General features: G+C 42.3%; 1 protein-coding gene across 1 annotated transcript in view; it reads left to right on the forward strand.

Moving 5' to 3' along the window:
• jam3b (junctional adhesion molecule 3b) overlaps window positions 1-16,381 on the forward strand; it is a 78,547-nt gene that overhangs the window by 55,931 nt on the left and 6,235 nt on the right. The window contains exons 4-8 of the mRNA XM_060846738.1: window positions 565-711; window positions 4,052-4,254; window positions 5,069-5,168; window positions 6,805-6,912; window positions 7,403-7,421. Coding sequence (XP_060702721.1) covers window positions 565-711; window positions 4,052-4,254; window positions 5,069-5,168; window positions 6,805-6,912; window positions 7,403-7,421 — 577 coding nt within the window. The remainder of the gene's footprint in view (window positions 1-564; window positions 712-4,051; window positions 4,255-5,068; window positions 5,169-6,804; window positions 6,913-7,402; window positions 7,422-16,381) is intronic.

Below are 16,381 nucleotides of genomic sequence, written 5' to 3' on the forward strand. Positions count from 1 at the left end.
CTGCACTCTTGCCATTAGTTTTTTTTGTAGATGAGGACTGTATCAAGTTAATTCAGATTATTTGCAATTTTGGCTTTCCTCTTGTTCACATTGTATTGCATATCCTTTCTACCAAACACATCAACAGCATTTATGGGTGTGGATGTCATCAGACATTACAGTACATGTCCAGCTTGCTCTTTCATTAATATCAGGTCATATTCAGATTCGTTCATAGCCTTTCCTCTCACTGGCTGCCACCTATTCGATCTCTGTCTTTCATCTGCAGTCGTCTGTACACTCTGACTTTAACTCTGACCTCCTGTTCCTCTTGCACTCCTTTACCTTTGATGTCAATGCCTTCAACTATGTTGACCAGAACATTGAGAGATTTCCTCCCTAAACATTTCTTCCTTTCTTCTTGTTAGAACTTCTCCCTTTGGCTAATCATCTTCTTACCCCACCTGACAAGTCCTCATTTGGCTTGAAAATTACGAAGCTGTGAAGTGCTGTGGAATTGTTTAGTTCTGTTGAAGGGTTTTGTACGAAGAGGAGTTGTTTTATCTTTAAAATATCTGTTTTCAGGAGATTTGGTTGGTCGTGCAGAGGTCCAGGGCTGGTCTATACACATAAACAATGTGACTCGGAAAGATGCTGCAGTGTATCGCTGTGAAGTAGTACGTAAAGAAGAGGGATATTTGGGTGACGTTTCTGTTAACCTAACAGTACGAGGTATCAATTTTCAGTTTTTACCTGAATGGAGGTATATGATTAGGTTGTTTCTGGTATTTCCATTGATTTGTGTCCATGAGTGAATTTCGGATTATCATCTCAACTCAAAAGTATCTTTAAAGAACCATTAATTATAGTTTATAGACTGACGTGTTTTTATGCCCGTGTTTTAAAGAAATTATAATTTATCCAGATGGCTTGCATTTTGAACTGTTGATATAAATCTAATTTTTAAGAGCAAAAGCCACATTTAAGTAAACATTCTTAGCCTAAATTATCTCTCATCTCATGAACTATTTTTGAGGGGTTATCACTGTTTTTCCCTTTGGAAGAAAAAGGAATAATAAAATTAGGACTGGTTCCTTTAAGGATAATGTCACTGTCATATCCAGCATGAGGATGTCATATAATGAACTTGAGTCATACTTTTAATAACTTGTATGTTCAAGTTTTAAGATGGCTGGCACAAATCATTTGATGTTGTTGCATGTGGAATACAAGCAGACATTCACGGGAGACTTGATAGTAACTATGCATGTAAGGGCATAGCCATCTATGGAATTCCGGCATCTCATTGTCCAAGGATAGACTAATACTGAAGACTCTGGAATTTCAAGATTGCCTCCCTCCATGTTTCATAGTGGACTAAAGGGACTATCAAAATGTAATGGGCATCATTAACTACTTAATGTATCATGGTGGCCTTGCCTACCTAAACTGGAGTTGATGACCCTCAGAAGTGTTCACCCAGCAGTCAAGTGGCTGAAACTAGATTGCTGTCTCTCGCTCGCGCGCTCCTACAACATCTGTGACAACACCAAAATATTAACGATTGTGGAAACCAGTCAGTTGGTGTCTAAATGAATGATTAAATGACTCATTCATTTCCACTTCATATTTTCAATTATTTTATAAATCCTTATTATTTCTCCCTAGCCCGTTTTAACCAGATAGCCCTTTGTTTTGCCTTGAGGGATTTGAATTCTAACCCATTCCTTCAGTTTGCCATGTTAATATAGATTAAGTGAACAGTCATATTTACATAGAACAGTACAGGCCCTTCAGTCCTCTATGTTGTGCCAGCCTGTAATTCTCAGGATTAACCCTATTCCCTTTCTTGAACAAGGGAATAACTTTTGCCACCCTCCAATTATCTGGCACTACTCCAGTGGACAGTGAGGACACAAAGATCATCGGCAAAGGCTCAGCAATCTCTTCCCTCACTTCCTGTAGTAACCATGGGAATATCCCGTCTGGCCCAGGGGATTTATTTGTCCTAATGTTTTTCAAATTTTCAGTCCATCCTCCTTCCTAACATCAACTTCTTCTAGCACATCAGTCTGTTTCATGCTGCCCTCAGAAACGTCAAGATCCCTCGCTAGTGAATATTGAAGTAAAGTATTCATTAAGGACCTCCCCTACTTCCTCCGACTCCAGGTGCACGTTCTCTCCACTAGCCCTGGTCGGCCTTACCCTCGCTCTGCCCATCCTCTTGTTCCTCTCATAAGTGTAGAATGCGTTAGGGTTTTCCTTAATCATACCCGCTAAAGCTTCTTCATGCCCCCTACTAGCTCTCCTAAGTCCATTCTTCAGTTCCTTGTAACCCTCAAGCCCTTTCTGATCCTTGACTCCTCAACCTCAAATAAACTTTCTTCTTCCTCTTGACTCGATGTTTCACATCCCTTGCCACCCAAGGTTCTTTCAACCTACCATCCCTTCCTTGCCTCAATAGGACAAACCTGTCCAGCATTGGATATAGGTTTGCTTGCTGACCTGGAAGGTTTATTTTCAGACGTTTCGTCTAGGTAACATCTTCAGTGAGCCTCCAAATGAAGCACTGGTTGGTGTAGCCCACTTTCTGTTTATATGTTTGGGTTTCCTTGGGTTGGCAATGTCATTTTATGTGGTGACGTCATTTCCTATTGTGATGTCATTTCCTGTTCTTTTTCTCAATGACTTGGATCTCATTTACCACCAATGTGTTTGTTGGTAGAGGTTCGGTTGGAATGCCATGCTCCTCAAGGAATGATGATTGAGGTATACAAAATTGTTAGGAATAAAGTTGGTTTCTCCTGTCTCTTCTATTTCCTTTGGCAGAGAGTTTAAAAAACCCAGGATCATAGTTTGAATCTAACAGAAAAGTTAGAGGGGATGTGAGGAAAAACATTTCATCGGGTGACTGTGGGAATTTGCATATTCTCCCTGTGCCTGCGTAGGTTTCATCAGTGTGCTCCGGTTTCGTCCCACAGTCCAAAGATGTGCAGGTCAGGTGAATTGGCCATGCTACATGTGTTAGATGCATTAGTTGGAGGGAAGTGGGTCCTCTTCAGAGGGTCCGTGTGGACTAGTTGGGCCAAAGAGTCTGTTTCCACACTGTTGAGAATCAGCGCTATGGGCTGTGTGCAGGAAGATGGGATCAGAAAGTGCGTGTGTGTGTCTTTTGGGTTGGCAAGATGGGCTAAATGGCCCCCTTCTGTGCTGATTCATTTCTATGGTTCTGTAGAGTTTGTTCGATTGTTATTCCCAAACTATATCAAAGCAACTCTGCATCTTGAAGGGCTAGAACTCTTGCTATTCCAGTTCAGGGCTGTTTCCATCTCTTTAACTGAATTCTCGGGGCTCACAAGAAGATTCAGTGAGATTGAGAAATGACCAGCTATGATTTTTTAAAAAATCTCTTTGCAAACACTTGATTTATGGAAAGGTAGGAATAATGTGATGATGGAATAAAATATTAGAAACTTTGGATTGCTGATGTTACTAAGCACCCAAGTGCCTCTGCTACTTTATTTTGGTAGTTTATTGTTGTTTAGAATTGGTAGAAGATGGCAGATAACATAAAATGCAGGTGTTATAGAGCAGCATATATATTCTCAGAAATATACCTGTAACTGTACATCTAGATATTGCAAATTCTTGTATTGACAATATGTAAAAACTCTAAGATTGTTTGATGTAAATTGTTGGATTTATTCTTCATGTAAATGCAAAACATTGATGTAACTGAACAGATAACAGATGAGTAAGTTAGAAGGGAAACATTTTGTTCCTGTAATGCTACTGAAGCTAAACACGTTTAGTATCTGAGTAAGTATATTGTTGCTGCTGTTGTGATTCCTGATCTTAAGTGTCAAACAGGCTTTATGCCATTTACCAACTTACATTGCAGATGGATGCACATTACATTGAAATAGTGCTTGAGGTAAGGTACACTATAGATTACATAAATTAGATACTACTGAACATGTGCAAAGTTTTAAATATATGAATTTTGTGTTGAAATTTAACCGAGTACATGTTCTGCATGAAGTATAAACTCACCTAACCTGTTTGCCCACAGTGAGACCAATTACACCACAATGTACTGTACCTAAATCCGTGCCAGTGGGGAAGACTGCAGTTTTGACATGTAATGAAAATGAAGGCTATCCACCATCCAAATATATTTGGTACAGAAATGGTGACCCAGTTCCAGATGACCCAAAATCAAATTTAAAGTTTCGTAATTCTTCTTACAAAATAGACTCCGCTGCAGGAACTCTGGTAATTATTCATCTTTTTTAATATAGCTGCATTACTAACCCTGTAATGGACATAACATTATCATCTGTCAGATTTGAAATATGTCAGACTTGTTTGTTCATTGGAGAGAGGGGGAGAAAGATGGAAAACCTATTTCCACCATCCTAACGTCACCTCACCTGAGCTTATCTGCTGCTGAAACCCACATCTAGGTTTTCATTACCTCTACATTCAACTGTTTCAATGCATGCCTAGCAGGTCTAATACATCTACACTCAATAAATGTAAAGTAGATCAAAACTCTGCATTTATTCTAACTCAGAGCGAGTCCTATTCCCATTGTGCTTGCTGACCTAAATTGGTTCCTAGTTGAGCGTCAGTATCAACATCTTGATATTATAACTTTCATCCATGACTTTGAATCCCTCCCAAGCCTTTCTTGTCTCCATCTCGGTAATCTCTCTCAACTTTTCAACATAGCTGCACACCTCTAATTCTGGGCTGAAGCACGTTCCCAAATTTAATCACTCCTTTACCTTCAGTTGCTTTTGTCCCAAGTTGTGGAACATTGTGGCTACATTTAACCACTTTTTAAAAAATGCATTTGGAAAAGTACATCATTCACAAGCTTTTAATCATCTGACCTAATTCTCCTGATGTGGCTGAGTGGCATGCTTCATTTTAATGCTGTTGTGAAGTACTTTGAATGCTTTGTTACATTAAAGGCACCATCGAAGTACAAGGTGTGGACCACTAGCTTTTTTTTTATAAAAAAAGTTTGCTTTGATTGATAAGTGAAAAATAAATTGACAAATGTGTGATTTTGCTTTGCTAGCACTTCAGTGTCATCTCAAAACTGGACATTGGAGAATACCATTGTGTTGCGGAAAATGTTGTTGGAAATGCGAAGTGTGAACCTCAGCACATGGAAGTTTGTATGTTGTACTTTCTTTTGGAATTCTCATTAACTCTAACTTTTTCCATTGTTCAGTGTTTTGAGACAATTAGAAATACTTTTTTTTTACTTTTACAATTTTGCAGTAATTTCTTTGCAATTTGGATATCAACCTTGTTTCAGTAGTCACAGTCAGGCTGGGGACTTGTGCTCAAATTCTTTAGTGTGCTCAACATCCAGGCTGACGTTTTGAGTGCTAAGCTGTTGGGGTGATCTCTTTCAAGTTGCGTTGAGATGAGATTTTGTCTGTTATCGTAAGTAGACATCAGTGATCCCATGGTGTTATAAAGATGGCATCAAATAACAGTGCATAAAATTATTCAAATAACGTTGAAGGTCGACTTGTGTTACAACATGGGGTAAACCCTCCTGCTTAATTTAAAGCAGCAGCACAGAAAAGACTTATCCTGTGCAATAATCTGAAAACTCTAGAGGCCAAGAACTATTTAAAGTAAGAATTAACAACCTTATTTCTTAAAGTATAACAGAGAATAATTAATTAACAGCTATTTACACCTCCTTCTTTTAACCACTTTCCATTCTCTAACACTAGTCTGATAAAACCCCCAAGTAAGATTTACGAAAAACTTCAGATTTCTTAACCAGCCAGCTGTTATATCTTCTTCTGTAGATTTGCTCTCCAGGTCGGTGTTGATATTTTTTTCTCAGTGCAAACTCCTTCTGTCTGGGCAGGTACCTTTCTCAGAGAGTTCTTACTAGCGGCTTCCATCTGTTGCTCTTTTGGCAGTTCTCCTCTCAACTATTCAGTTTTCCCCAGTCTTATATAGCCCCCACCCCCAAGCATTGGATTGTGTCATTCACTTTTAATATACTAAATTCAAACCTGATTGCAGTTTTTTTGGGGGGGTATAATTTAAACTGATTGACCTACTTCAAATGCTTTTGTCTCCAGGCAACCAGCTACCCTAGGTGCTGGATCACATGTTACATTGTATCATATTCAGAATATGTGGTGCTAGCTTCTAACTCTCTTAAATGTACAGTACACCCACATCTTCATAGCACTTGTAAATTAATTAGTTTGGATTTGTCAATGAGTAAACTGTGAACTAGCTCTGGTTGGAGTGCAAAAATATTGACTTGTGCTATCTATTCTGTTAAAATTGGACAGGTCACAACATTTTGTTTCAAAATACATCGAGGATAATATCTGTTTCTGCAAAAGGTGAAATCACCCTAATCCTTGTCATGGTACTGATTGGTATCCCTAATGTTAAAGACCCAGGCATAGTAACTAATAGTGGTTTGAAATTGGGCAACACTGCTTTTTAGTTTCCTCTGTAATTTGCAAATGTAAACAAACAGCTGCATTACAAAGAAACCTAAGTGCAGACATTTCGTGAGTCTCAAGGTAAATATTAAGTAGACATGCTATGAATTGTAATGATTTTTCACAATAAATAAGTTGAAAGCTGTTGCAAAAAGCATTGAGGATTTGATTTCTCTTCTACTTCTAGTTTGCCATTAGGGTTCTGTAATGTGCCTTTATATTTTGATAAAAGTCCTGTAAAAATATCTTGTAGTATTACGTGTCACTGTTTATAATTAGTGATTATTTGCTGAATGAATAATGTGATATTCTTGTCATTCTCCAGATGACATTAATGTTGCTGCGATAATTGGTGGTGTTCTTGTTGTAGTTCTTGTTTTACTATTTATAACCATCGTCATCAGGCTTGCATATAAACGAGGATACTTCACAAGTAAGTAAGCAAGCGTCGCCTCTTTTAAGAATTAAAGTAGCCATCTTTTGAGAAAGCGTCTCGTTCCAGCAGTCATTTTGAAGGATTCTTATTGATATAATGTGATACTTAATCTAATGTGAAGAGCTAGTGAAAAATAGATACATGCAATTAGATTATAGGTCTAACTAGCTATATGTTGGAATCTTCTGTAACCAGCATCAGGCTAATTAGAGGTCATAAGATTAATGCCATATTCTTACAAATGTTATGTTTCTTGCATGGTGTTACAGTATTAAAGCATCTTGAATGCAGACAAGCATGCCTCAGTAGTCAGTGATTGTCCATCTAGAAAGGCCACCTCTGTGTACACCGTTCTAAAATAGTGCAAGGTTAAAGATAATATGAATATGCATATCAGATTTACGTTCAATTTACTTGTAATCAAATGCTTACTGTATTGACTATGATCAGTCCTGTTAAATACTGTTTTCTTCTTTTTCCCCACCAGAGAAACAATCTGAAAAGGGGTAAGTTACTTATTCTTTGAATGTATTTTTAAACTCATAATAGCTTTATACCTAAATATAGTTTAGTCTTATCATCCAAGGGTAAAGTGGAGCAATGTGTTGGCAGTAGTTTCAATCATATTGATACAACACAGGCTATCATGCTTGTACAAGTATTCTGAAAGCACTCTCCTGCTTGTTTCCTGAACCTTGCTGATTACCTCCCTTTTGAGTATTTCTTTAGTTTGTTTTAAAAATCTCATTCACTTCAACTTTGAACTAATAGGCAATTCAGGGAAATGACTGTGACCATGATAATAACTATATAACTAGTTCTGTAAATGGAATGTCAGTTACCCAGAATTCACCATAGTACAGGCTATGATTTTCAACTTCACAATGCAATTAACAATAGTTTTCCCAATTAGAACATTACAGCGCAGTACAGGCCCTTCAGCCTTCAATGTTGCACCGACCTGTGGAACCAATCAAGCCCATCTAACAACACTATTCCATTCTTGTCCATATGTCAATCCAATGACCATTTAAATGTCCATAAAGTTGGCGAGTCTACTATTGTTTCAGGCAGTGCATCCATGCCTCTACTAACAAGTAAAGAAACTACCTTTGACATCTGTCCTATATCTATCACCCCTCAATTTAAAGCTGTGTCCCCTCATGCTAGCCATCACTATCTGAGGAAAAAGGCTCTGATTGTCCACCCGATCTAATGCTCTGATTATCTTGCATGTCTCAATTGAGTCACCTCTCATCCTTTTTCTCTCTAATGAAAATAACCTCAAGTTCCTCAGCCTTTCCTTGTAAGACCTTCCCTCTGTACCAGGCAACATCTGAGTAAATCTCCTCTAAATCCTTTCCAAAGTTTCCATGTCCTTCCTATAATGCGGTGACCAGAACTTTAGCAGTACTCCAAATGTGGCTGCAATATGATCTCATGGTTCCGAAACACAATCTTCCTATCAATAAAGGTTAACACACTGTATGCCTTCTGAACAACCCTATCAACCTGGGCAGCAACTTTCAATGATCAATGTACTTCGACACTGAGATCTCTCTGCTCATCTACACCACCAAGAATCTTCCCATTAGCCCAATACTCTGCACTCCTATTACTCCTTCCAAAGTGAATCACCTGACTTTTCCACATTAAAGTCCATTTGCCACCTCTCAGCCCAGCTCTGCAGCTTATCTATGTCTCTCTGTAACCTACAACATTCTTCGTCTCTATCCACAACTCTACCGACCTTCGTGTCATCCGCAAATTTACTCACCCACCCTTCTATGCCTTCATCCAGGTCATTTATATAAATTACATACAACAATGTAATAACTGAATTCCATGATCAACATTTCCCATCAACCACCAGTCTGTCTTCTTTCAGCTAGCCAATCTCTAATGCAAACCATTAAATCACCCTCAAGCCCATGCCTCTGTATTTTGTGCAATAGCCTAGTGTGGGGAGCCTTATCAAACACCTTACTGAAATCCACATAGACCATAGCAACTGCTTTACCCTCATCCACCAGTTTGGTCACCTTCTCAAAGAACTCTAAGGTTTGTGAGGCACGACCTACTCGTCACAAAACAGTGTTGACTATTCCTAATCAACTTTTTTCTTTCTAGATGATTATAAATCCTATCTCTCATAACCCTTTCCAACACTTTGCCCACAACCGGAGTAAGGCTCACGGGTCTATAATTACCAGGGTTGTCTACTTCCCTCCTTGAACAAGCGAACATTTGCTATCCTCCGGTCTTCTGGCACTATTCCTGTAGACAATGACAATAAAGATCAAAGCCAAAGGCTCGGCAATCTCCTCCCTGGCTTCCTAGAGAAATAAATCCCATCTGGACTAGGGGCCTTAACAATTCTGGAAAGTGTAAAAATAGACAACTCCTCCTTATGCACCTCAATCTAGTCTAGTAGCCTGTATCTCAGTATTCTTCTTGACCACATTGTCTTTTTCTAGTGTGAATACTGACAAAAGGCATTCATTTAGCGCTTCCCCATTTCTTCTGACTCCATGCACAACTTCCCACTACTATGCTTGATTGCCCCTAATCTTATTCTAGTCATTTATTCCTGATATAGCTGTAGAAAGCCTTAGGGTTTTTCTTGATCCTATCCACTTCTCAAGTCCCCTCCTGGCTATCTTAGCCAGGGAAGACCTAAAGAGAGAGCTAACTTGTAACTCTCAAGTGCCCTAACTGAGCCTTCACATCTCATCCTAACAACATAAGCTTTCTCCTTCCTCTTGACAAGAGATTGAACTTCCTTAGTAAACCACGGCTCCTGTGCTCGACAACCTCTTCCCTGCCTGACAGGAATGTACTTATCAAGGACCAGCTAACTGTGGGTCCTTGATAGGCACAATTGAAATATGGTGCTTATCTTCTACAGTTTCCTTCCCCATCATTCACATCCTAAATCTTGCCTAATCGCATCGTAATTGCCTTTTCCCCCAGCTGTAATTCTCTTGCCCTGCGGTATATATCCAACCCTTTCCATCATTAAACATAACTGAATTGCGGTCACTATCAAGTGCTCACCTACCTCCAAATCGAACACCTGGCCAGGTTCATTCTCAGTACCGAATGTAACATGGCCTCGTCCCTGGTTGACCTATCTACATACTGTCAGGAAACCTTCCTATACACATTAGACAAAAACTGACCCATCTAAAGTACTTGACCTATAATATTCCCAGTCAATATTTGGAAAGTCAAAGTCCCCCATAACAACTACCCTGTCTCCGTTTCTCCTATTGAGGATCATCTTTGCTATCCTATCTCTACATCTCTGGAACTATTCAGAGGCCGATAGAAAACTCCCAACAGGGTAACCTTTCCTGTTTTTAATCTCAGCCTATACTACCTCAGTAGAGGAGTCCTCAAATGTCCTTTCTGCAAGTGTATTACTGTCCTTGCCTAACAATGCCACACCAACCCTCTTTTACCATCTTCTCTGTTCTTACTGAAACATCTAAATCCCAGACCTGCAGTAACCATTCCTGTCCCTGCTGCCCACCTTATTCCGGATGGTTCTGGTGTTGAAGTAGACATGTTTCAAATCAACTCGTTGCTTGCTGGTGCCTTCTGCAATCTTAGTTATGACTTCATTACTCTCATCCTCCCATCTACTCAAACTACAACTTTGGTTCCCATCCCTTTGCTGAATTAATCTTAAACCTGCCCGAAGAGAATGAACAAATATCCTTCCAGGATATTGGTACCCCTCTGGTTCAGATGAAAACCGTCTTGTTTGTAGATGTCCAACCTATCCCAAAAAGACCCCCAATTATCCAGGAATCTACCCTCCTACTCCATCTTTGGAACCACATGTTCAACTTCTCTCTCTCTCTCTCAATAATGTGTTGCTGGAAAAGCGCAGCAGGTCAGGCAGCATCCAAGGAGCAGGAGAATCGATGTTTCAGGCATAAGCCCTTCTTCATGAATGAGGAGGGTGTGCCAAGCAGGCTAAGATAAAAGGTAGGGAGGAGGGACTTGGGGGAGGGGTGTTGGGAATGCAATAGGTGGAAGGAGGTTCAGGTGAGGGTGATAGGCCGGAGAGGGGTTGGGGGCGGAGAGGTCGGGAAGAAGATTGCAGGTCAAGGAGGCGGTGCTGAATTGGAGGGTTGGGACTGAGATAAGGTGGGGGGAGGGGAAATGAAGCTGGAGAAATCTGCATTCATCCCTTGTAGTTGGAGGGTTCCTAGGCAGAAGATGAGGCACTCCAGGCGTCGTGTTGCCATGGTCTGGTGATGCAGGAGGCCAAGGACCTGCATGTCCTTGGTGGAGTGGGAGGGGGAGTTAAAGTGTTCAGCCACGGGGCGGTTGGGTTGGTTGGTGCGGCTGTCCCAGAGGTGTTCGCTGAAACGTTCCGCAAGTAGGCGGCCTGTGTCCCCAATGTAGAGGAGGCCACATTGGGAGCAGCGGATGCTGTGAATGATGTGTGTGGAGGTGCAGGTCAATTTGTGATGGATATGGAAGGATCCCTTGGGCCCTTGGAGGGAAGTGAGGGGGGAGGTGTGGACGCAAGTTTTTCATTTCTTGATGTTGCAGGGGAAGGTGCCGGGAGTGGAGGTTGGGTTGGTGGGGGGTGCGGACCTGACGAGGGAGTCGCGGAGGGAGTGGTTCTTTCCGGAACGCTGCTGGGGGAGGGGACGGAAATATATCCTTTGTGGTGGGGTCTGTTTGGAGGTGGTAGAAATGACGAAGGATGATACGATGTATCTGGAGGTTGGTGGGGTTCTGTCCTGGTGGCGATTGGAGGGGCGGAGTTCAAGGGCGGAGGAGCGGGAAGTGGAGGAGATACGGTGGAGAGCATCGTCAACCACATCTAAGGGGAAATTGCGGTCTTTGAAGAAGGCGGCCATCTGGGTTGTTTGGTATTGGAATTGGTCCTCCTGGGAGCAGATGCAGCAGAGGCAAAGGAATTGGGAATATGGGAGGCGTTTTTACAGGGGGGCACGGTGGGAGGAGGTGTAACCTAGGTAGCTGTGGGAGTCGGTTGGTTGATAGTAAATGTCTGTTGATAGAAATGGAGAGGTCTGGAAGGGGAGGGAGGAGTCTGAGACAGTCCAGGTAAATTTGATGTCGGGGTGGAAGGTGTTGGTAAAGTGGATGAACTGTTCAACCTTATGGGAGCATGAGGTAGCGCCGATACAGTCATCGATGTAGCGGAGGAAAAGTAGGGGAGTGGTGCCAGTGTAGCTGCGGAAGATGGACTGTTCCACATATCCGACGAAGAGGCAGGCATAGCTGGGGCCCATGCGGGTGCCCATGGCTACTCCTTTGGTTTGGAGGTAGTGGGAGGATTGGAAGGAGTTGTTCAGAGTGAGGACCAGTTCAGTCGTCGAAGGAGGGTGTCAGTAGAAGGGTACTGCTTGGTATGGCGAGAAAGGAAGAAGCGGAGGGCTTTGAGGTTTTCGTGATGGGGGATGGAGGTGTGTCGGGACTGGATGTCCATGGTGAAGATAAGGCTTTGGGGACTGGGGAAGTGAAAATCATGGAGGAGGCAGAGGGCGTGGGTGGTGTCTTGCACGTAGGTAGGGAGTTCTTGGACAAAGGCGGATAGGACCGTGCCGAGGTATGCAGAGGTGAGTTCAGTGGGGCAGGAGCAGGCTGAGATAATGGATCGGCTGGGGCAATCAGGTTTGTGGATTTTGGGCAGGAGGTAGGACCAGGTGGTGCGGGATTGTTGGACTGAGGTTGGAGGCGGTGGATGGGAGTTCCCCTGAGGTGATGAGGTTATGGATGGTCTGGGAGATGAAGGTTTGGTGATGGGAGATGGAGTCATGGTCAAGGGGGCAGTAGGAGGAGGTGTCCGCGAACTGGCGTTTAGCCTCAGCAATGTAAAGATCCTCTATCTCTCTCTCTCTCCCTCTCCCTATTCTTCGCTTCAGTAGCATGTGGCACGGGCAATAAACCAGAGATGATAACTCAGTCTTTTCTAGCTCTAAGCTTCCACCCTAGCTCCCTGAATTTCTGCTTTAAAGCCCCATCTCTCTTCCTGCCTATGTCATTGGTGCCAATGTGGACCAACTTGGGGCTGCTCCCCCTCCCCTGCAAGGATCTCAAAAAGACTATTAAAGATATCATGACCCCCGGCACTGGGAGGCAGTGCACCAAACATGAGTCGCTCTTGTTCCCACTGAATGTCCTAGCTGTCCTCCTACCTATGAAGACCCCAATGATTAATGCTGTGCTCTTTCTCCCTTCCATTCTGAGCAATAGGGACAGACTCTGATAGAGATCTGTGCCCCATTGTTTACCCCCGATAAGTCGTTTCTTTTTCTCCCCCCCCCCCCCCCCCCCCCCCCAACAATATCCACAACAGTGCATTTGTTATTGAGGGGAACAGCCACAAGGAATCCCAGCACTACCAGCTGGTTCTCTTTCTATCCCCTGATGGTAACCCAGCTACCTCCTTTTACCTGAGGTGTGACTACCTCCCTGTAACTCTTCAATTACCCCCTCTGCCATCTGAATGATTCGAAGTTCATCCAGCTCCAGTTCCCTAATGCGGTTTTCGAGGTGCTGGGGTTGGATGCACTTCCCCCAGATGCAGTCAGCAGGGATACTACTGGTGACCCTTACCTCCCACATTCTGCAGGAGGAACATTCAACTGCCATAACCGCCATTCCCATTATTCTAAATTCCCAAACAGATTACTAAAAAACTAAAAAAAAAAATCACCTTACCAATTGGGGCACAGAACCTTTTTTTTTTGGTTAGAGGAGGACAACTGGTGAGAGACACTACCTGAGTAGTGTTTTGGGTAAAGCAACTAGCCAAATATAAAGCCTCCATTACCCAGCAGTCCCATGTCTGCTTCTGCTCCGTGTGTACTCCGCCTATACACTGGTAAACCTTTATATCTTTCAATATTTACCTTCCCCTTGGGCCTCTGGTCCTTGCTGTCACTCCTCCCACTCGAACTGCCGCTGAGAAAATTAGTGAATTGGTTTCCAGCATTAATAGAATTTACGATCAGGTTAGTGTCAAACCATGTGGAAATATGTATGTCTTATAATTGTCACCTGAAAATCATAAAGACTTCATAACATGGGAGGAGATGGCATAGTGGCACTGCTATTGAACGAGTGATCCAGAGATCCATGTCATTTTTCTGGGGATGTGGGTTTGAATCTCATTGTGGCAGATGACCACAATGGTGACCACGAAACCATTTGTTGTTGTGTTATAAAACCCATTATTCTCAGTCCTGTTGGGATGGAAAGTCTGCCATTCTCATGTAGTCTGGCCTACATGTGACTCCAGATCCATTGCAATTTTCTGTTAATTCAGAAAATAGACCAACCAGTAATATCAAAACTAAAAGGAATGAAACCAGATAGACTACCTGCCAATACTCAAGGCATTAGAAATGAGATAACACACAATCCCATCATCCATGTAAAGACTTCCTTAATGGCTGAAGACTTGTCAGAATAGGAATGGCTGTTCCAGACTAGTCAACCTACAGCCTGACATTATCTATAAAGCATGATTCCATATTCTGTGATTTTGATTGTGCCATACAAGCTAGAGAATTGCATTGGAGCAAACCACCAAGGCTGCAGAGATAATAGCTGAAAATGTGTTGCTGGAAAAGCGCAGCAGGTCAGGCAGCATCCAAGGAACAGGAAATTCGACGTTTCGGGCATAAGCCCTTCATCAGGCTTATGCCCGAAATGTCGAATTTCCTGTTCCTTGGATGCTGCCTGACCTGCTGCGCTTTTCCAGCAACACATTTTCAGCTCTGATACTCCAGCATCTGCAGACCTTACTTTCTCCCTGCAGAGATAATACCCTCCAAATCTAATTTTTGCCACCTAGAGGGACAAGAGCAGTAGGCAAATGAATACACCATCAAGAACATATCCTGACTTGGAACTATACCTTAGTTATTTCAGTATCATTAGTTCAAAATCCAGAACTCCATCCTGAACAACATTGCAAGTGTACTTGCCACACATGAACCACGGTAGTCCAAGAGAGTAGTTCACTAGTAATGCTGAACTAGCCAGCAATGCACACATCTTGCTTATTATTACTTTTTAAATGATCCCAGTACATACTGGAGAAATGTCCCTGGATTTTAAATGTACCTCTATTTAAAATATTGTTATCATGAAATTTTGGATGAATTAATACACGGGAAATTGCACAGTTAATCTACAGCACAGAATACGACCTTTCGTCCATCACATCCACACCAGTCAAAAACAACCATCTAATAGAGTCATAGAGATGTACAGCATGGAAACAAACCCATCAGTCCAACCCATCCATACTGACCAGATATCCCAACCCAATCTCGTCTCACCTGCCAGCCTCTGGCCCATATGTCTGTTAAATGTTGCAATTGTACCAGCCTCCACCACTTCCTCTGGCAGCTCATTCAATACATGTACCATTGTTGCGCTTAGGGCTCTTTTATATCTTTCGCCTCTCGCACTAAACCTATGCCTTCTAGTTCCGGGCTCCCCGACCGAAGAGAAAACACGGTCAATTTATGCTATCCATGCCCCTCATGATTTTGTAAATCTCTATACGGTCACCCATCAACCTCCGACACTCCAGGGAAACAGCTCCAGCCCATTCAGCCTCCCCCTTTACCTCCGAGCCTGCAACATCCTTGTAAATCTTTTCTGAACCCTTTCAAGTTTCACAACATCTTTCCAATAGGTAGGGACCAGAAATTCACGCAATATTCCAACAATGACCTAACCAATGTCCTGTACAGCCACAACATGACCTCCCAGCTCCTGTACTCAATACTCTGACATATAAAGGCAGCATACCAAACTCCTCCTTCACTATCCGATTGACCTTGCGACTCCACTTTTAAGGAGCTATGAATCTGCACTCCAAGGTCTCTTTGTTCAGCAACACTCCCTAGGACTTTACCATTAAGTGTATAATTCCTGCTAAGATTTGCTTTCCCAAAATGCAGCACCTCACATTTGTCTGAATTAAACTCCATCTGCCACTTTTTAGCCCACTGGCCCATCTGGTGCAGATCCTGTTGTAATCTGAGGTAACCTTCTTTGCTGTCCACTACACCTCCAATTTTGGTATCATCTGCAAATTTACTAACTGTACCTTTTATGATCACATCCAAATTATTTCTGTAAATGACAAAGTACACAACCCAGCACCGATCCTTGTGACACTCTACTGGTCACAGGCCTCCAGTCTGAAAAAGAACCCACCACCACCACCCTCTGTCTTCTACCTTTGAGCCAGTTCTGTATCCAAATGGCTAGTTCTTCCTGTACTCGGAGATCTAACCTTGCTAATCAGTCTCCCATGGGGAACCTTGGCGAATGTCTTACTGAAGTCCATACAGATCACATCTACCACTCTGCCCTAATCAATCCTCTTTGTTACTTCTTCAAAAAACTCAATCACGTTTGTGAGACATTATTTCCCATGCACAAAACCATGTTG

The sequence above is a fragment of the Hemiscyllium ocellatum genome, chromosome 29 (assembly GCF_020745735.1).
Source record: "Hemiscyllium ocellatum isolate sHemOce1 chromosome 29, sHemOce1.pat.X.cur, whole genome shotgun sequence".
Taxonomy (NCBI): Eukaryota; Metazoa; Chordata; class Chondrichthyes; order Orectolobiformes; family Hemiscylliidae; genus Hemiscyllium; species Hemiscyllium ocellatum.